Source organism: Artemia franciscana, chromosome 1 (genome assembly GCF_032884065.1).
Source record: "Artemia franciscana chromosome 1, ASM3288406v1, whole genome shotgun sequence".
NCBI classification, from domain to species: Eukaryota; Metazoa; Arthropoda; class Branchiopoda; order Anostraca; family Artemiidae; genus Artemia; species Artemia franciscana.
In genome coordinates, this window is record NC_088863.1 from 47,937,926 (window position 1) to 47,960,437 (window position 22,512).

The window sequence follows — 22,512 nt, forward strand, 5'->3', positions numbered from 1 at the left end:
CAGGTTTCCAGTATAAGACGTCAAAACCAATTCAGCATGACATTCATTCATTCTAACTTAACAACATAATTTCCAACATAACATTCAACATAACTACTTCAATAGCTCAATTTCATGGAAAACGTGATTTAAATAGTTTTTGTGAAAAAGCCCTGAAACATAGTCAGGTAATGTTGGTGATACATTCAGGGAGGGTTGCCTTATCCTCCGGTAGTTTTGTTTTAGGATATAGCTTAAAAAAGTATAGTTTAACTTGAGGAGTGTCTTCACAACATTTGTCTTGCATTTATGCCTTTTTCACCTAAGATTAAAAGAAGTTATCAATAATTCACCCAAATAGTCTAAAAAAAGAAAAAAAAATATTCCTAATCAGCTTAGCCAACACCTAGAACATTAAAATATGTATTTTTATTTCTTCTTTTCTTCTTGCACATAGGATGCAGCACGCCGACATTTATCTCCTTCCGGACTCTGTTCTCCAGACCTATGTCATGCAGGGAGGAATCAGCTGGGAGGAAGTCTACTTCCAGGTCAAGTTCCTCACTTTGAAGAAGATTTATTAGAGGCTCAGCTGTTCCAAGCTGGATTTGATCCAGCACACCTTACTAAAGAGGATAGAGAGTATATTTTAAGCCAACGTTACTTAGACCAAAGCTCTTTCGAGGTTGGTGAAGCTAAAAAATTTTTATTGTTCTGACTGAGACTGTGTAAAACAAATAATATCAAACATATTATAGGTAGAACACACAATTAATGTGAAACATAATATCATTTAATCATTACACAATATATAATAATATATTGATATTGCATAAATATTCTTAATAAAATATCTGCGAAATTAACCCAATAGTATGAAGTTAATATGTAAAAATAATACAAAAAATATTCAATATAAAGTAATACATCAACATTCTGGGTAATTTAGCATAGACCATCTCAATATGCTTAAAATCATGTCACTGAAATGTACCAAAGGCTAAGAATTCTAACAAATAGGGAGATCTTTATTTATTTTTTTTTCAACTTACACGTGATAATTTTTTCTTTTAGTTAAAAGAGGTTTCGATGGGTACAGTTTGGGTACAGATGGGTACCTGTACGCGTGGGTACAGGTTTAATGGGTACAAAGCTCTGTGCAGAAAGTTTTGAGGCAATTGAGTCAATATTGTATCTCTTTATTAGAAAATAACGTTTAAACTTGCTTTGAAAGTTATTAAAAACCATTTACTTTAGGTACTTTATAATCTTGTATTTTAATGGTAAGTTTTGTGATCATCGGGAAGAAGGCTCATTTGTAGCAATTCAAAAAGCGTTATTTGATTTGTTTTTATCAAAATGAAATTTATAGCTTATATACTTAAACTCAAAATGTTTCAATGGGTTCAATCCGTTGTACTTTATTTATTTTCTTTATATGTGTCGACATCTTGTAGAAATAGCAGAAATTTCGTAGTTTGACAAAGCTTCTCTCCGGGTTATGGTGGGTGGCCATGAGGACATGTAAATGCGACTGTTGTAACACACCAGAAATCAGGTACCTAGGAATTGTTAGTTGTAAAATTTGTGCAATTGATTTTCTGCCTTTTTCCGGTGGCGGCATATTCGATTTCCGCACTGGTTGAAATTGCCGAAAATGGACTCATTGACTTTGACATAAATTTTTGCATTTTCGATATTTTGAATGCCGTTGACAACTTACATTGTATAAGAGCCAGCTTTTGATGAATTTATTGAAACCCTAGAGAAATATTTAGCTTAACTACTTTCCTGTAAATTTGTTCTTTGCAACGCAACTCTTTTTTAGTACTAACAGACAATCAGTGTTGCTGTTTCCCCTTTCTCTGGGGTTATACTCCTACTAGGAAAATTGATAGATATGTAGATCAGTTTGTCGGACAAATTTGACAGTTTATCATCAAACATATCATTTATCAGCAATTAAAATTCTTATTTAAGAAAATAACAAACGTAAAGTCCAGGAATAGGTTTTGTTAACATGTTTGTTTGTGTTACAAATATTCAGGATTACGAAAAGAGACGGGCTCAAAATTTCAGGAAGCAAATGAGCTTGTAAACCCGTCTAGGGCTTCAAATAATTCTTATCCATTTACATAAGAACGTTTGTAGCTATAAGTTAGTAGGGTACGTGGAGTAAGGAGAGCGAAAAAATTAGGATATATCTCACCTGTTTTCAGGTGTCTCAATTCACAAAAATTGGGGAGGGGAGGCTCTTGTTCAGATTTTTTTTGTGATAATACAAAAAACATATTATGATGATCCAATAGGGTGATGTGTGTATGCGTTTTTTTTTTATGAAAATATCAAGAATATCTTCCAAGTTTAATGGGAATTTACACCCCGTGTTTTTCCACTGAATGATTGTGCTATCTCAATCTGTTTCGTCATGAAATTTAAATGCCTATTAACTTTTTGAATCCGGGCTCCCTTTCTTGGGAATTATGTATCATACTATATTAAAAATAAAAAGAACGCGAAAAAAATATCAAGAGATCAAAGAAGTTATTGAAAGTTTTGCCAGGATCGGATAAAAAAAAACTTATAGCTCATTATATTTAAAAAGAAGGTCGCATCCGATATATGCGAGCACTTCATAACTCGCGTCCAAAAAGTTGGACTTTTTTTCATTTTCTCTGCTTATTGTTAGGAAATATTAGTGAAAATATGAGATAGTATTGAAAATAGGAGATATTAATGAAGAAAAATTGTATTTTTCTATAAAATAAAAGCCATCTATAAAACTATCTATAAAATATACCATCTATAAAATATATAAATAAAAGCCATCTATAAAACTAGGAAATCATTAGAAAGTGTTTCCTATTACTCAGCCAAGCACTCATTGCCCATAATACGAGCAAATTAAAATTAGATAACACGAGCAAATTACTTAAAAAAAAAAATTTAATCCGATATACGCACTGTGAGCATCTTATTTTGTAACTCAATCATATTGTAATAAACACCCATAAATACAACTCCCCTAATTGTCTCTCTGCCTGGTATGGGGTAATACACTATTCACCATAATATATGCTATTGGAAAATCCTTCTTCAGTGAAAAATCCCCTGACAAATGCTGTGGACCATCTGAGTTCACTCTTCCCCTGGAAAATTAGGGAAATGAAAAATAGTGAACAATTTCCTGTTCAAATCGGACACTTGTGCACATTCTTGGTCAAAGTTCCCATTAAAAGTAGTTCAGACCATTCAAGCCTATCTTCCACCAAGGAAATTAAAAAAAAACAACATAATAATGAAGCAACACTGAAATCCAGTGTTGTCGAATATTATCCGACAAATCCAGTAATTTCGATTTTTACCAGCTTATAATTTTCGAACTATCTTATGTAACTGCTGGGTATCAACAAGAATGCAAAGTTCTTCTTAGTGAAATATTGTTTTCATTTGCATTCTTACCAGTTTTAACAACTGATTTTCCCTGACGTCAAGGAAATTAACAATTAGATGGCGATATTTTTCCTGTACAAATTGTGATTTTAAAGAATTTCTAGTAGGGTCAGAATCGTCCACGTAGTGTGTACTAGTTGAGTTCTGTACACTCTTGACCCAACTGTCTTTGCTTCAAGTCAAAACTATGTTTTCAGGCCAAAACTGTGCTCTGTTTATGCTTGACTGAAAATATCACACAGAATCAACAGAACAAAGTAACTTTTGTTAAGAAGTTTCATAGATTATTTAACTCCATGAAATAGAACTAGCCCTCGTTTCCCCTAGATAAGGGATAAGAACAAGTTTTTCTTTTTTTCCCATATTATCTTAAAGAAGCAACCTTAGACATCTATAGACATAATAAGTAACTAACAATATTTTGGAACCAAATGAATTGAAGTATTCAACGGGAAGTATAAAAAAACATCTTATCGAACCTTTATTCCTACTTTATTTCAACGTTTACGTGTATCTACTTATCTCCTAACATAGCTAGAGGAACTTTGTTAAATTAATCTAGTAGCTCTTTGCACCCTTATGGCTCTAACACCGATGGAAAGAAGGGAAGTAGAATTGGTTCAAGACACAAGAATTCTGTTATTGGTGTCCAAAGTAAGGATCTATTAGTGTCGAGAACTAATTGAAAACTAAAATTTAGAAACATAAACTTGAGAGGAAATTTTCAAGAATAGTTGTATATGAAAGTAGTTTTGATGCATTCTGGCTTTAATACACCTTGGCAGTTTTTGGTGCCCTTATGACTTTAATAACAACAAAAATTAGGCAAGTCGGCCTAAGGCAAGCCATTAGGCAAGTCGGCAAGTCTTAAGAAGTTTGAGTACATCTAAAGAATAGACAAGTAGTACTAACTTTAGAAAGTAGCTACGTAATAACTTTGAATATATACTGAATGGCTATTCAGACCTGGGAATTCATTTTCTGTAGTAAAGTGTTTTTTAACGCTAATCACGTACCAGGGATGGCATTATGAGAAATCAGATGTGAAAAAGTATAAGTGAATAAAAATTGTATGAAGGATTGGAATTTAAACTTCGATTTTTTCAAACATAGCCAGTATGGTCTTAGAAATTATTTCCGGTCAATTTTCTCGGTCATCACTTCATCATCTTGGTTTATTTCTAGTAGAAGTGACTTACCCCACGTTCAATATGGCGTTCAATACCATGTTCAGTTACTCGTAATTTAATACACTTGGTGTTTTTTACATTAACTATCAAGTTTATTTATTGCGGTACCAGCTGTCAATACACTTAAAAATTCGTTCATTTTTTTTACCCAAGGTATTCAAACTATGTTCACCACCTAAGTCTTTGAAGTTAAGATACAAGACAACCCTGATCAACTCCTGAATTTGCACCAAACAAACTTTTAACTTCCTTTTTTATTAACCCAAACAGAATTCTCGCCCACCAATTCAATCAATGGTTTAATCAAGTAATCAGTATAACCCGCAGCATCAGATAATCTATACAACTGAGGAACGGAGATCTGAAGATTCAGACGCTTCTTGGTTTATTAGCCTAACCTTGAAATTTTCCCACTTCCCTAAAACCAGGATATTTTCTCTTTTTTGCACGATCTTTCTAACTGCTCAAAAAATAAAAATAATCAAAAAACAAAAAATTCAATTATAAAAGTGAACAAAAGCTTGTTGAAAAATTCCAGAGATTGGCAAGAATTTAATGCATTTGAAATCTTTTGCAAGTTATTATATTGTTAGGAAAAGCTTAAAGTACCAAATTTCTATAAAAAAAAAAATGTAGCTAATATATTCAGTATTATTCTCTTAAAACCTAATATACAGTATCTTTTAGTCTAACAAATATCATCTTTCTATCAACGTATCCGCCATACAACCCATAACTACAGCCTTGATATTTGTCAAAAATTGTTTTTAATATTATTTTTGCTTCTTTACTAAATAAATCTTTCTTCCCTTTTAAATTATTATAACTCCTGTTGCTTTTCTGCATGTAATTTACTATGAATGGGTCATAGTATAATACATTCCCAAAATATTTACCTCATTTCACCTTTACACACTCTATATTACTAACTGAGGTCCTGGTCCTACCATCAGTTTTGACCTAAGTCTGACTAACCACTTAATTTGATAACAAGCCAATAAAATTCATACTAATATACCACCTGTCTGCGTATTTAATATCGTCAGGTATTTAATCCATAAGCTCGGTTTCACATTTTCTTAATTACTCTACTTACCTTACTTCTGTATTATTCTTGCAAGATCTATCCCACGACAACTCCTTTTGCAAAATCATCCTTTCTTCAACCTAGTTTAATACTTTTTTGCTAATATTCTAAGCCTATTTTTCGTAATTTTTTTTTCCTCAATTATCATCTTCGATCGTGTTATTAAAATTTTTCCATCCATCTTCTAAATTATGAAACTCTAAACTATCCAATGTCATTTCTTTTGCTTTTTGAACTATTTCTCTCAAAGTCTCACCCTGAAGCCTAACAAAGAAAAGATAGAAGAAGAATAGCTTTATCCATTTGACCTCGAATTATTCTTTTTCTTAGGGACAAGCTCCAGAATTCTTGGCTCGAGTTCGTTCTGCTGTTGACTCTGCTCGCCTTAAAATGTCATCAAGGAAATTTCTTCCCCGTTTGTTTGACATCCCTGAGGAACCAAGAGATTACGGCTCAGTTTCTAAGCAAAGCCAAATTTCAAGAACAAATTCAGTCAAGAAGCAGCACAAACAGGAAGGAACTTCTGAAGGACGTAAATTCTTGGTAGGTTTATCTAGTTCTGTGTGAGAGAAAATGTAAATTTTGAACTTTTTAGCATTGAAACTATGGATTAAATTATCAAAGAATTCAGAATAAAGTAAGTTTTATGAGCTAAAATAATGTGGGTTTGTTATTCATTACCTAAATGAAATCTTTCATCACAAAACTGTACAAATTAATCTAAAAAAGCTCTTTTTATGTAATGTGGGGCATCCCCCTTCTAGGGAAGCCTGTGTAGAGAGGAGGTAGGCTTTGACGCTTCAAATGGCAGAACCTGTAAAATATTTGTAACTAAACAGAAACAAAGTAGGCTTAGAAAAAAAAAACTCTCAAGCCGTGTGTAAAGAGTTACTAAAAACCTTAAATAGCAATCAAAACTCTATAAAACCCTCAGGTTAAAAACAGCATGAGCGTAAAAGAAACCTTATTCAAACTCCAGATACGAACTTATATAGTTGTTTTGAAATATCTGTGGCCATTCAATTATAGTCTGTTTATAATAGTCTATATTTCAGCTATTGTAGACAACAGGTATCTGGACAAAATTTCTTGGATATTAAAAAAAACCCGAAAAAGCAAATGTCTTTTTTCAGAATTTAACATTTAAAATAGTTCCTGAAAGATTCATTCACCTGGCTCATTCTCTTATCTCTAAAGTAATCTTCCGCAAAGCGATTGATTTTAGATGTGTACCCAGAAGAGGAATAGGGGGGCTTAACCCCTCCGTAAGTGCGATGCTAAGAAATAAAATCTAATTTCATAAAAGGTCTCAAAATACGCAAAGTTATTTGTCCGAGAAATTTGATATTAAAGCTGCATGTGGTTGAATTTGCGTTATGACGGCACAAGTCAATTCTGGATAACAGTAAGATTTTTATACATCCAAAGAATTCCATTAACTGTAACTATACGAGCTCTTTTCTCGTTAAGGTTCGCAAAAGCTCGCTAAAACTCGGATGCTGAATTTGAATAAAAATTATGAATTCTTTTTAGTAAGCCTTTTGAAGTACCAACGTCACCAAAATAAAAACATTCTTTGCCCCCTGGACCGGTCTAGGGGCTATTCATTCCTGAAAAACGATATTCTTTTATATATATATATATATATATATATATATATATATATATATATATATATACCAACATCTTTGTCAGTGTTGCCACGGTTGAACTGTGAAAATAAATTAGTAAGACAAACCAGTTAAATTGGACAATTTTTTTTTATACGGGTAAATCCAAACTTTAACAATCTGTTGATTCCAAAAGACAGCTACCTTCCTAGGCCTTGGGTTTCTAGCTTATTTTTCGCTGATTGTTCATCCGTGTTTTTTCTGACTATTTTTAATTTGGACCATAGTACTGCCAAAAACTGCATAACTGTGTATGGAGGTCTTTTTCATTAATAGCTGAATTTCTGATTTTTCATTTTTATTTTTAAATAAGGTCACTTAAGTTTTCACATAATCAGTTCAAATGTCAAATATCATTTTCAGTGTCCATAGTAATTAAAGAAAGAAACTTTATTTCCCAGTAAGTTAGGTTGAGCACTTTTTTAAAGGACAAAATATGCAATGCATCACATTGTATCTTTGCAACAGCAATTTTATGTGTATATGCTTTTTATCAATATGGACTTTCATGTTCCTTCTAATATTTAGATTTTGACCTAAAATTTAACCCATACTTTCTAAAATATTATGTGCCTTGCTGTTGCTTTGACAAAACTTTTGGACTTTGGATTTGAATATGAAAGTTTATGAGGAAATTTACGGCAAGCAAATACAAATATTTACTGAGTTCAAAGTTTCGAAGGCATTGTCAGAGATGGGTTTTAGGAGATCATAGTTTCAACAGTTGAAGTGCTAATGGCAGTGAAAATGAAATTAAGCTGCATAAACTGGTTGAGTGAAAACTTACACGACCAAATCCAGAATTTAGTTTAAATATATATGCAGTTAAAAGTTTTTGACTTAAAAAGTTAAAAAGGATTTAAACAGTTAAAAAGGACTTAAAAAAGTTAAAAAGTTTGGTTAAAAATTCGTTATAATGAGTTTTAAAAGAATAATCAGAAATATCAGTATAAATAATCTTTAAACTTTTTCAAAAAGAAAGTTTAGGAACTGTTTTTAAACTGTTCTTACGTTTACCTGCATATTCTTTGCATGTGTTGTTGACTTTGGGGTTCAACCGGTTGTTCCATTGAGATCTTTTCTGGACGAAAAATGCCTTCAAATCGAACGAAATGGTTTTGTATAATATTTTCAACGTAAGGACACTAATGAAAATTTTGAAGTCTCCAAATGAAAAATCTTAGAAAATGTGGTTTTCAGGTATGACCGGACCTAAGGCGGCCTCAGGGGGGCAAAACGTTAGTAATTTCACTAAACAAGTTCTTGATAGAAGGATTAACTTCTGAAAACTAAAAATTTGGTTCAAATAACTTATTACTATTAACAAGTCACCACGGTACCAAGCCACCTGAGGTTAATACAGCTATACGCGCTCCTCCTCCATCCCCACCTATTCAATGCCTCCCTATTTCCTCCCTCTTCGGAAGTTCCCATTTCCTTTAAATCTTTTTCTATGACATCCTCCCACCCCAGACGAGGACGACCTGCTTTCCGTTTGGCCCTTGACGTATGGCCAAAAAGAACAATCTTCTGCAATCTTTCATCCTTCATCCATAGAACGTGCCCTAGCCATTTAAACCTTTCTTTCATTATAGCCCTAGAAAGCGGGATTGAACCATACTTTTCATACAGTGCACTATTTGAAATACGGTCAGTCGGCCAGGTACCCAGAATAATCCGTTGGCAATTTCTATGGAAAACATATTACAAATCTTCATCGGCTTTTCGGATGAAGATTCTCATCCTAGAGTCTACCAGCATCATAAATTCCCGGGACGTAGTTACCCTTCCGAAATTTTAGTTTTAAATTAACCCTAAACACTACTAGATGGTGATCTTTAACTTTTAACATCAATACCCTAGGGTATATACTCCTATATACCCTAGTATCTTCTATTGATCCTGCCAGTCTTCAGTTTACTCTAACATAATCAATAAGGTTTGCTGACTTACTATCACGTGAATGCCATGTCGATGCATGGGCTATTTTATGACTAAACACCATATTGGTTATAGCTAGATTGTTATACCTACAAAATTGCAAAAGTCTGTAGCCATTACTGTTTTCTTTTCCTACACCAAATTTACCTAGGCTAGGATACCATATATCCCTATTTCTACCAAACTGGGCGTCAAAATCTTCTAGTAAAATCACGATATTTCTACCTGGGACCCTTTCGATTTGCTCCTTTAACTGTGATGAAATTAATCTGATTCACTAGTATTTCTGTCAGTCGGCTCTTAGTATTTCTATAAGTGATTCCCTGATCTTTTTGTCATAAAATGAGCAATTAGTATTCTATTATTAATACCTTCCCATCCTAAACAAGGTTTAGCAGCTTCCTTATTCATCGTGAGCCCTACTCCCTGTTTATGTATCCCATTCTTCCTGCCTGAGTAAACAAATTCTATATCATCTAATTTCATGCTTCTACCTCTAGGATATGAGTTTCTGAAACTCTGAGTAAGTCCAGTTCGAATTATCTGAATTTCAATACGATAGTCATTTTTTAACATCGTAATATTCCCAGTTCCAATTTTCATGTTCTTTAAATCATTGAAATTATTTTGGCCTCAGGACAAGCAATGATCCCGGATACCACTGCAGGAAGGGAATCAACATACCTTCTCAAATCTACACCGAAGTGCTTAAGCCGGCTTAGGCTCGGACAGCAAGATGTCCCTGGGATCTCCAGCATTAATAGAAGCTTTGTGCAATCCTAGATCCATCTTGGTCACAACATTGTTTTCAGCACTTGGCGATGCTCTTCTATCAGCAAGAGTCAAAATCCTGCACAGACAGTACCAAGCCTATTACCTCCGACCCATTTATATATTCATTCCTACAAATATTATGTTCCTACGTGGAGGCAACCCATATTAGATAAATTAGCTCGGAGAGGTTTTTTCAGCCCGGAAAGGCCCGTCAAAACAGACTTAGCCCAGAAGAATTATTCATTAATCAGAACCTTATGTGAATGCTGTGCCGCTTAATAGGCTATAATGTTCTCGAGGGTGCCACTCCTCAAGTGGGAATATAATCGATCGCAAGGTCCCCAGTCTTGCAGGTACCCTAAAAAGGCCGATGCAGCCCTTTGCGGAGGCTGTTGTCCATGTATGCTGTTGTCCATGTACCTTACACCTTGAGACAGTTGTCCTCCTATAGAGGATCTTCCCACGATGGAGTTCTGCGTCGTCATGCAATCTAACCTATTATCAGGGAAAGGTTTGTAACTAATGGGACTTGTGGAAACGCCGGTGGGCCCTGCTGAGTTTACATTTGAGGGGCCTTCTTCCTCCTCCAATACTATTTATAGTTCCGGATGAGGATGCCCAAGTTTCTATTATGCACCCCCTGGGACAAGGCTCCCCTTGGTCCGTGCCTCCTATGGAGGTACCCTACATGTTTGTAGAGCGTTCCCATATCGCCAGCTGGGGACACGCTGAGTGGCCTGCGGGAGGCTCCTTTTTTTCTCACAACTAAAAGCTAAGAGCCTCGAAATCATCTAACATTGTTAAGGATAACATATGTAATTTGGCCATATGTATCCTTTTTTTCTCAAAACTAAAAGCTAAATACCAAAAATCATCCAACATTGCTAAGGATAAGAGAAGCAAAAAATGTTCTTTAAATTCATTCATTTATGCGCAGATTTTCGCAAGCCATTGTTTCTGCAATTCCTAGAGCAAAAACACCCTGCCTTTCAAAACCTGCATTGATGCCCATGCATGAAATTAAATCATTAAAAAGTATTTTAATTTGGAAGACTAGAACAGATTAAATAATATACATTAAGATTGTAGAAAATCTACATTCATGCCAGGAACTGATTCGTGACGTCCAATTGTTTCAAGACTACATACTCTATTTTATGAATAACCTTTACAAATTACATTTTAACAAAGGTTCAAAAAAAAGAACACGATAAGATTCTACTTATGAAATACATATATATTCAAGGATTGCTTCTGGGGAGGGACTATAAATCCAAACCCCCTTTTGTCCAAAATTAAATGAAACCATGGATCCTAACTTTAAAACTGCTAAATTGCAGAAGTTAAATGAGTAGAAATTTGCTTTCTTGCAATTACGACTAGATTTAATCTTTTTTCAAAATTATAAAGCTTTTAGGGCAGTACAAAGTTTTGTCAGTGTTGCCAAATTAATCATTGAAAATGAAAAAGGAAAACTAATCATAATTAATATTTGAACCCTTGCCATTATTGAGTTTTTTCTACATATACTAGTTAAATAAGTTCTACTCTTTCAGCTAGTACCTTAATAATTACTCAAATATATACAATTAAAATAACTAACCATTCACTGCATCACTGAGGCAACACTGATGTGCAAGCTTTCCCCTAATCTCTTCAAAGCTTGCTCCAAAAGGCTCCAAAACCTCTCCCGTGAAGTTTTCTTTTAAATTCTTCTCTATGACTTTTTCCCAACCCTTTTGGGCGGAATTGACTTTTGTTTAACCGCAGATGGATGGTTCAAAGACAAAAGATTTGGTAATTTGTCCTCTTTATCCTTAAGGCCGTGATTAAGTGAACTTGAAAACATCGAGATTCAAAATTGAAGTTAGGGTCGCCTTCTGTCTCTCAATTCTCTAAAGACCGTCGATTTTCAATATTACTTCAAATAGCACTTATTCATTGGTGGAAATAGCAGGTTAATTATACCAGCTTGTCATTCTGGTCTCTAGGGTTGTTATCGGTGATCTGAAACTATTCTTTCTCGTAAAAACTTGTAAAAATTTCAGGTAGCTGAAAATATTCTATGGGACTGTTCGAAAACAGGAAAATACATCGAAAAATGGTTGCAATCACCTTACAGGTTATTTTCTTCTGCTCATGATAGTACCGATTTCACTCTAAAAGTAATATCCTTTATAGAGTACACTTGTAAAAAGAGCTAGACATTTTCTAAGATTTCTAAGCAATTAGAGGAAACAGAGCAAAATCCTAGCAAACATTTTGTAGAATCTTTGAGAAGCTACGGCCTGATATTAATAGCGGTATCTTCCGCCAATGAAAACTTGAGCACTTTCAAATATAAATTTTCAATTCTAACATGGGATTTTCAAGTTCCGTTTGTTCACTTAATCATGGCCTTAAGCGTAAAAAGTATCATATTCATCTCAGTCTTTCTTTGGTCATAACCCTAGAAAGTGGGATTAAAGTTTGTTTTTCTGAAAGGTCGCTATTTAACAACTGATTAGTCAAACTGGTACCCAAAATTTTCATAAATTGTTCCTTTGGGAAAACTTTAATAACACTTTCTCTGCCTTTAAAGCATCCACTTTTCAGAATCATACTTGACCGCTATTACTACTGTAGCTTCCAATATTCTAAATTTGGTTCGTAGACTTATCTTCCTATTCTTCCAATTTGTTCTTCAATCAACTGTGAAAAAAGACACTCTGGAGCTCGGCTATTCGAGTTTTTACATCTTCACTGAATCCGTCATCTTTGTTAAAGATGATGCCCAGGCAAGTGAAGCTATCCATTTTATTGATTTTCTCGTTACCTAACATCACCTCCTCATCTTTGTTTACTCCTAGTCTAAGTGGCTTAGTTTTTTATTATTAATTATCAAACCTGTTCTTGCACCCTAAACTCTCAAAACCTTCAAAATTCGTTCATTTTGCTACGTCTAGGACAATCAGATTATTTGCATAATTCAACTCTCGGAGAGTTTTACCTCCTCTCCATTTGATTCCATGCTCTCGTACAGCCTTTGTCGTGTTTTTAGGACAAATACCATCAAACTAATGCTCGTAAACGTAGAAAGGACACAACCCTGCCCCATTACTAATTCATCACTAAAGCAGTTACTAACCTCATTTCCTGCCTTAAAGGCAGCAATTTTGTTCCCGTGTATAGCTCTGACACTTTAACGTACTTATTTGGTATCACCACCGTCTATACAGACACAAGTTGCGTGGAGTCGTATCTTGCCCATAGTTGATTCCAACACACATCTTTAGACTAGGCGTTAACCTCCGGCACTCCCACAGCCAATTAGCGCGGAAAGATCTTGGCTCTACTCCGGGAGTGGAAACAGAAATTTCTGTTTTACCTATACTTACCTATGATAAATGTGTCTGGTTTTGACACAGCGTCAATTAATGTCGCGACGCTAGCTATGTATTGCTTTTGGAAAATATTTGCGCAACTGCTATACTGGCTGTGGGTATCACAGTTGGCTCCTCAAGGGCAACCTAATAGAAAGATAACCCTAGACCAAACTAACAGAAAATTGAAAAATTTTCAAGGGAGGCAGAATCACCATTGAAGCTGATAAGCAAGTGTTATTTCGACTAATTTTAATGATAAAAATTTATTGTGAACACAAATGTATGGGAGCTCTGAAAAATAGCCTAAAACCCTATGAAGAGGTGTCGGAGTGAAATGAAAACTACACCATTGGAATTGTCATAGCGAAAAATTCCATTTAGTAGAACAGTTGTCCAACTGAAGCAATAAGGAAAATAACTTTTTCACATGGGACGCAGTGATTTGTCTCTTTCTTCCTTTGTTTTTTTTTTTTTCTGTCACCGCTAGTGGGGCGCTGAAACATAATAGAGATATTTCTCTAAACTTTATCTAAAGTATAACTTAGTATAATTAGCATAATAATGCTAAGTAATTTGCTTCGTATAGGAACAAGGCCAATGGCTATATAATTATCTAGTTCTTATTTAACACCACATATTCAACTTTTCTTGGAGTTCGCTCGATTCAAATCACTCCTCAAATTCGCTCGATGGTGATCTTTACTTTTAACATCAATAACACCTCCCTTACGACGGTATTACATAATACATAGCGAAAATATTCTTTGAAACTTGAAACTTCAACTTCTTTTGGGGCAGATCAAGATGTGCTAACTTCGATGGCAAGATGTATCTTCCGTGCTTTTACTCACATACTTGCCCTTAGGCTAAGATCACCGATTTCGGCTCAGTAGTAAAGGGATAGAAGTGTCCCCGGGAAAGATCAAGAACAAGACAGGCTGACACTAACACATGTTGGCTGAAGGAATCCTCATCAGCTACAAATCTCCCTGAAATAATGATGGCAATGAGTTTCGATTCCATATACGGTGGCGATCCTGTAAGACAAAGACTTGTCAACAAATTTAAAGTTGGCGGGTTGAAATGAAAACCAACTATTATTATCTCTGCAAAGCAGGGCCCCATCTAGATTTTATCTCGGGGAATGGTTAAAAAAGGATTTTTTCGAGGAAGAGGGACAACAACTTCAAAAAACACATAAAAAATTAGTTTCTTTTTATTTTTGTTATGTTTTTATGAGTCGGGCAATATTATTTTGGGAGGGGGTGGGGTCAAAAACAAAATAGAAGTATATTAAAGATGTAGATTGTTTAATAGTCTTTGTGAAATAAAATATGCATACTGTGCATAGTTCATAAGATATGTGATTATGGATAAATTTCTAATGCACTCGCTGCAATAATCGTATGCATTACAAATTCTAGATTGGTATTCGAATCTGTCTCTTTTTTCAATTCTATCCTATTTAAAAAAAAACATTTTCCTAATTGAAAAATATTTTTGAAAAAGATCATAAAACATGACCAAATTTATAAGAGGGAAGCTAAAAAAGATTTTTTGTATCTCTGATATTAAGTAGCTCTCACTAAAATAAAGATGACTTTCAAGCACCTTGGAATCAATTTTTCAAATTTTCCAGTATGATCTTTTACCATTATCGATAAACCACTTTTGGGTCTCACCGCTGTGAACAAGTGCAAAGGGGAATAAAGTTCAATGGAGGCAAGGCTCAGCATTTTGTGGTAATGTGGTGCTCTGCTACTTCAGTAAGCTTTTAAGGGTAGCTCTGGCAAAAAAAAGAAAAAAAAACAGCGAAGTTATATGAGTTCCGGATAAGTAGCTCTTACATAAAGACAGATTCAACGAACTTTTTAGCTCGTAGAAGAGCACAGACTTCAAAAAAATTTTAGTTTAGGCGAAATCATTCTCAGGTTAAACGACATCTACGGTGCATGGGCAACGTGAAGTCAACGTGAAAGTGTTGCAACAGCAACACTTTCGTTTTGTTTCCATGCTTCGATTAAACGTTGAAGTTGTTAATCTGTAAGGATCTCAAAATAAATACTAGGTACATTAACTCGCAAAAGCTGCAATTCCCTAATTGGAACCAGCAAACCCCCTCATAGCTGAACATGATTGTAGCCTAACAGCCGATTATGACTTAAAAGTCCCCTACATATCTTACCACTGAAACCAAATTGGTCTTACCATCAAATACACCGGAAACAAATAATAGATACACCAACTAGCAAAAGGTGTGAACACCTCATTGCCGAAGATCATTATGAGTTGAAATCCGATTGTTGCTTCAAAATCCCCTATGTGTCTCACAGTTGGTATCGGCCAATTTTTGGTTTCAGTGTGTACCTTACTACTGAAGTTGTCAACCCCTTGAAACTTTCAAACTGGTATAACTCATGAAGATATTTTTCTACCAAAAAATAGATGACATATACGAACTCATCAAGAGCCATCGATTGCCATCGAAAAAAAGATCTAACTGTCTTAGTTCAAAAGTTGACTTTGTTGCCGTCGGCCAAGTTTCTAACGTCATCACTTTGAAAGTAGCAAAGGATAAACTCTAATTTCTTGAGCAATGAGAGAATTTTTAAATTTTATGAGGCACATCTGATACCATTTCATCACCGCAATCCCAAGTACGAAAAAACCGAATAGTAAACTCAGCTGAAATCACAAACAGAAATGAGTAGAAACAATAGATGGCAGCATTTTCGGTCCCCACTTTTGGTTTCTATAATTTTTTCTATTTATCACTCAAAGAAGATATATTGGCTGGGGGGTCGGGCAACTGCCGCATATATTTAACACTTTTAGATTTTAGTCCTTTTTCAATTTGAAACTGATGCCTGCCTGCTTGCCTGCTAGAATGGAGCTTTCCACTCGAAAACAAAACATGGTTTGATGAAAGGAAAGTTTGACTGCACAACTTCAGACGTTTTTTTCTGACATAGGCTATAAAACTCCAAGTCACATCACACAATATAGGCTCTGGCTCAAGTACAAGCAAAAACCATCCTTTTTGGCCCCAGGCAAGAGTTCTACGAAGTTTTCCAAAATGCAAAGTCATATCCATCAATCCGGCCTAAGGTTCACACTTTCCGTAAAAACCGCAGAGGTTAGACCCTTACCACTTTCTAGGAAAAAGCTGAAATCGGGGTGCTAGGAACAAAAAAAAAAAAAAAAAGACGACAAAACCGAAGTGTAGCTCTCACAACACAAATATGTGAAACTGATTTTTAGTTTGAGGCATCCATAGACAGTAGCTCTCCTTGAATCTGCTCTGCCTGTATGTGGACAAGGTATCAGTGTGATTACTCTTGCTAAATATGCTTATTTACAGATTTGCAAAAAAAAACTGTTTTATATTTGTTTTCAGGGTTCCACAGACAGTGGTGCAAATGGAGACGCTTCTGATTCAAGCCAAAATAAATCAAATACAGATGAAAGCAACCAACCAATATATATTCCTCGTAAGAAAAAACTCATCAAAGAAAAAGACACAGCATACGGAAGCATAAAGAAAAACTTAACATCCACTCTTGATAGAGTGAAAAAATCTCTTTCTAAAGACGAAGAAAGGAATGAAAACGATAAAAATGATATATCAATGTCCCGATCATTATATACAAATCCATCAATAGAATCAATATACGGGTCACTTTTCAAAAAGAAAGATGAAAATGAAGAGGGTAAGAAAGCTGAGATAGAGCAGCAAAATGATTCTAGACCTTCAACTCGAGCAACATTTGTTAATATGAAAAAACAACCCCTGTATGACATGCTAAAAATATCTGAGACTCAGCCTGAGCACATGAAGCCTGCTGAGAGAGTATGTGACAAAACGGAAGGAGTGACTTGTCTTATGCAGACAGAAGCCACACCAGCAAAGCCTCTAATGGTTGAAAAATCGACTTATACAACTATGACAATTATGAGAGGTAGTGCGAATGAAGTGGACGTCATCCTCTCTGATGCTGAGTCTAAAGTACCAAAGCTATCTAGTGATAGTGAGTCCGAATCAATAGGATGCAAACAGTTCCAGAAAAAAATCTGGTTTGAACCAGACAGTTTAGATAGACCGCGAAGGCCCTTCGAAACACCATCAATAACTGTTGTCAAAAGTTTCAAAACAAAACCAGAAAGAAGTGAGTCAAAAGTAACACAACGAATGAAAGAGGTGCCTAGGAAATTGCAAACTTCTAAAGCTGCCTTCCAAAAATCTGATCCGACAGCCAGCACTACCGAAGCTGCAACTTCAAAAGTAGCACAGCTAGTAAAAGAAGCGCCAAATAAATGTCAAACTTCTGAGGCTGCCTTTGAAGGATGTGATTCGACAGGAAGCACCTGCAAGTCAGTAAAAAGTTTAAGTCGAGTATTGCCTGGTGGGGATGAATTAGAAATTGGAAATGATCTTTTCAATATGAATACTGGATTTGCAACGTTGAAAAAGTCCGGAATTAAAAACCCTGGCACTCTGGACATAAGAAAAAAGGGTAAGTAAAAAAGTATAATATTTTTCTTATTATAACTGTCTAATATTATTTTGATTTGTAACAAAAAAGACGTTCGAAACTTGCAACACAATTTTTAAGTTAAGGCTTATATTCCCCATGAAACGAGCAATTTGGGGACAAGTAGGCATCTGCAGCTTACAATAAAAAGACACGGTACTCATATCATTAGAATCATTGGTTTAAAATCTATCCATTCGCCGAGCCAAACATTTTTTTTTTCTGCTTGTTTCTGACCCCTATTAATTTTACTTTTAATATAGAAATTAACTTCCAAGCAAATTCCAAAAGTATTATTCAGTAGATGGATAAAGGAGAATTTCTCCAAAAGGCGGTAAAATTTCCGTTTTATGGAAGTCGATGGACAGCAGGAAAATGACAAGTGGAAAAATGGCATGGTAGAAATAAACTTTAAAATGCGTATTTTCTAGAATTATTGTGAATCCTTTTGTTAATATAAATATAGCTGAAAACTGCACGAGAACACGCAGTCTCTACCCTCCTAAAAAAAGAAAAAAAAGAAAAATGTTGGGTCTTTGAGAAATGTGTAAAATAATAAAATCAGAAGGAATTGTCTAATTTCCTAGAAAGCTTTTCCTTCTAGACTGGAAAAAAGCTCTACGACATTGAAAAATAAATAAAAATAATAGAGAGGTGTCATACAAATTACTTATTTATTTTTACAGAGAGACTTAGTGAACTTAAAAGTGACGGAAAAGATGTGAGTGACCGTCAATAAAAAAAACTAAACAAAATGCAATTAATCCCTAACAAAGCACAATATAGAATTATGTAAGTAATAAGTAAAACTTTTACTTGAAACAGTTAATAAGATAGACTAAAAAGCCCAAATATTTTGACTTCACTTAAATCCCTGATAAGTGGTGACCAAGTTGTCCCTTTTTGGTTTTTCCATTTTGCTGATGGGTATGTGAATCCCCCCTTGGGATATGACCTATGACAAACAAGAAAACACAAATAATATAATTGAACAGCCGAAAAAAATGAGGGTAATATCAGCCAGTAGACAGAATAGAAACGAAAAGGACAAAAACTGATATTTCGGCAAGACCTTCCCAGAGCCGTCATCAGCACTAAAAAAGGGAAAAAAAACTTTTGGAGTAAACTTAAAACAGAGTAAAAGAAACACTGAATAAAGCAAACAAAAAACCAAGCCAGAATAAATGAAAGACCATTCACCAATTAGATTGGTCAAGAATTATCTGCTTAGCGATTAAATTAGTTTGCCTACTTACTCGATTCTTATTAAAATTGTAGTCCCAAGATCTTAATTTACTCTGCTGAAAAATGCTATTCCAATATATTAATATTAAAATCTTTTAATCTTTCAACGTATTTACTGACAATAAGAATTTCCAGATTTCTTGAAAATTCGAAAAATCACCTCCGTCTTCCAAAACAATAAAATATTGAGTCTCTGAGTAATGCGAAGAACAATAAAATTAGAACGATTTATCTAATTTTATAGAAAGTCTTTCCTTCTAGACTGGGAAAAAGCTCTACGTCATGGAAAGAAAAATAAAAAGAATAGGAAGCTGCAACATAAACTACTCATTTATTTTTCCAGAGATACTTTGCGTACTTATCAAACAGTTCGTGGTAACGAACTGTAGTAAGGAGCGACCCGGCTCAATAGTAACCAAAACTGAAAAAAATGGAATTTTGATAACAATAGCTACATCAAAAATTGCATTTTAATGCTGATCTCAAATATATAACTTTCATCTAGATTAGTCTGACCTATCAAAGGTTACAAGCCTGAGAAAATTCGCCTCTTTTTAGAAAATAGGGGAAAACACCCCCTAAAAGTCATACAATCTTAACGAAAATCACACCGTCAGATTCAGCGTATCAGAGAACCTTATTGTAGAGGCTTCAAGCTCCGATCTACAAAAATGTGGAATTTCGCATTTTTTGCCAGAAGACAAATTACGGATGCGTGTTTATTTGTTGTTTTTTTTTCCCAGGGGTGATCGTATCGACCCAGTCGTCCTATAATATCGCGGGAGGGTTCATTCTAACGGAAATTAAAAGTTCTAGTGCCCTTTTTAAGCGACCAAAAGAATTGGAGGGCACCTAGGCCCCCTCCCAGGCTCATTTTTTCCCAAAAAGTCACCGGATCAAAATTCTGAGATAGCCATTTTATTCACCATAGTCAAAAAACCTAATAACTATGTCTTTGGGGACGACTTACTACCCCACAATCTCCCTGGGAGGGGTTGCAAGTTACAAACTTTGACCTGTGTTTTCATATAGTAATGGTTACTGGGAAGTGTACGGACGTTTTCAGGGGGATTTTTTTTGGTTTGGGAGGGAGAGTTGAGGTGGGGGGTTACGTGGGAGGATCTTTCCATGGAAAAACTTCTCATGGGGGAAGAGACTTTCAATGAAGGGGGCGCAGAATTTTTTTCGCATTATTTAAAAAAAAAGAAAAAATAAATATTAGAAGTTTTTTCTACTGAAAGTGAGGAGCAGCATTAAAACTTAAAACGAGGAGAAATTATTGCACATATGAGGGGTTTACCTCCTCGTAATACCTCGCTCTTTACGCGAGGTATTACGTAGAATAAATATAACTATTTATTCTACGGCCTTTGTGATTCAAGGGTCATTCTTGAGGAATTGGGACAGAATTTAAGCTTTAGTGTAAAGAGCGAGTTATTGACGAGGGGTGAACTCCCTCATATACGCAATAAAAATATACGAATATAGAAGTTCGTTACGTAACTTAATTCGTAAATTAAGTATATTTTTTACTAATGAAAATGTTCGTAAAATAATTAAAAGTTCTAGTTGCCTTTTTAAGTAATCAAAAAATTAGAGGGCAGCTAGGCTTCCTCCCTCTCTCCTTTCTTCTCAAAATCTTCCGATTAAAACTATGAGAAAGCCAGTTAGCCAAAAAGAAAATTAATATGCAAATTTCGTTTTAATTATTTATGTGCGGAGAGCCAAGATCAAAACATGCATGAATTAAAAAACATCCAGAAATTAAATAAAAAAAAACAAGTTTTTTTAAATGAAGTAAGGAGCGACATTAAAACTTAAAACGAACAGAAATTACTCCGTATATGAAAGGGGCTTTTCTTCCTCAACGCCCCGCTCTTTACGCTAAAGTTTTTTCCTTTTTTAAAAAGTACAGCTAAGAGAAAGAGTCAAACTTTAGCGTACAGAGGGAGGCATTGAGGAGGAAAAGCCCCTTTCATATACGGAGTAATTTCTGTTCGTTTTAAGTTTTACTGTCGCTCATTACTTTCATTTAAAAAAACTTTTTTTTTTTATTGATTTAGTCATGGAGAAGATGTTAATGGCCATCTATAAAAAAAAACAGAATAAATACAATTATTACCTAACAAGGCAAAATTATAGAAATATGTAAACAATAAGTAGAACGTTTACTTGAGACAGTGGATAAAAAAGACTAAAAAAAAAATATTTCGTCTTCAAATCTGGAGAACCTCATCAATGGAAAAGAAGTTAAAATACAGAATAAACGACTAACTAGAATTTATTTGTTTGTTCCAAATTATGTTTAAACTCCTATTCATGAAATTGAAGGTTTTTTTTCTATAAGAGCAATTTTTTGCGGGTAAGTGAAAGAATTACCCGTGGTTTATTGCTTAGAGGTATCTCTAAATAAACAGGGTGTTCTTTTTCCTTTGGATTAGATTTGCAGAAAGACTTGCATTTTATTTTATTTTGATAAAAATCAGTCAAATTCTGTAGAGAAAACATCATTTTCTAAGACCTGACCCAAAATAAAATTAAATTTTTTATTTAATCTCAAGTACGGCATAGGAAACGCCACTTCTTATTTTTTTTTTCCCCATTCTGATGCTTATACAAATTAAAATGTATTTTCAAACGAAATGACGTTAAAGCTAAAAACGAATAAAAATCATAATTTATAAGAGGAGGGATTACTACGTCCCCCCCCCCAAAAAAAAAGCAACAAAAAAAAACAAAAAACCTTATCTGACAGCATTTCAGAATGCAAAAAATCTAGCCAATTCGTCGTTGTTGGCTAAGCGTTTCATTTACTGGGACAAAAAGTTAAAATTTAGCGTGAAGATCTAGGTATTAAGGAGGGGACAACTTCCATCGCTTGCGGGACAATTGTTGTTTGTTTTAAGTTTTAAAGTTTCTCCTTACTTTCAGATGAAAAAACGTGTTTTCAACCTAAATTCCGATTTTTTGATTTTCTTTCAAATAATTCCGGGAAATACACCTCTCCCTCGAAGAATTCCTTTATGGAAAGTTCCTCCTGTGTAAAATCCCATTAGACAATTCCATTCTCGATAAAAATAACCCCAGAAAAATTTCCATAGGGTAGTTCTGCCTAAAAAACTCTCCTTAACCTATTTTCATTTGGAAAAAGACTTATTTTTATTTAGTTTCTAATTGTTTTTCATATCATGCTGGAAATCCCCTCCTTCATGGAAAATTTATTTATCATATCACCAAAAAAAAATGAAAACCACACTGCTAAAAAAGGTTACAGTG

The 22,512-nt window shown here is 34.6% G+C and overlaps 1 protein-coding gene across 3 annotated transcripts in view; it reads left to right on the plus strand.

Annotated features, from left to right (window-relative positions):
• LOC136030827 (uncharacterized) overlaps positions 1–22,512 on the plus strand; it is a 134,204-nt gene that overhangs the window by 70,120 nt on the left and 41,572 nt on the right. For all 3 annotated transcript variants that reach the window (XR_010618365.1, XM_065709876.1, XM_065709880.1), the window contains exons 9-11: positions 437–664; positions 6,040–6,252; positions 16,857–17,973. Coding sequence is in view for 2 of the 3 variants with exons in the window: in XM_065709876.1 (XP_065565948.1) it covers positions 437–664; positions 6,040–6,252; positions 16,857–17,973 (1,558 nt within the window). In the remaining variant the exon portion in view is untranslated. The remainder of the gene's footprint in view (positions 1–436; positions 665–6,039; positions 6,253–16,856; positions 17,974–22,512) is intronic.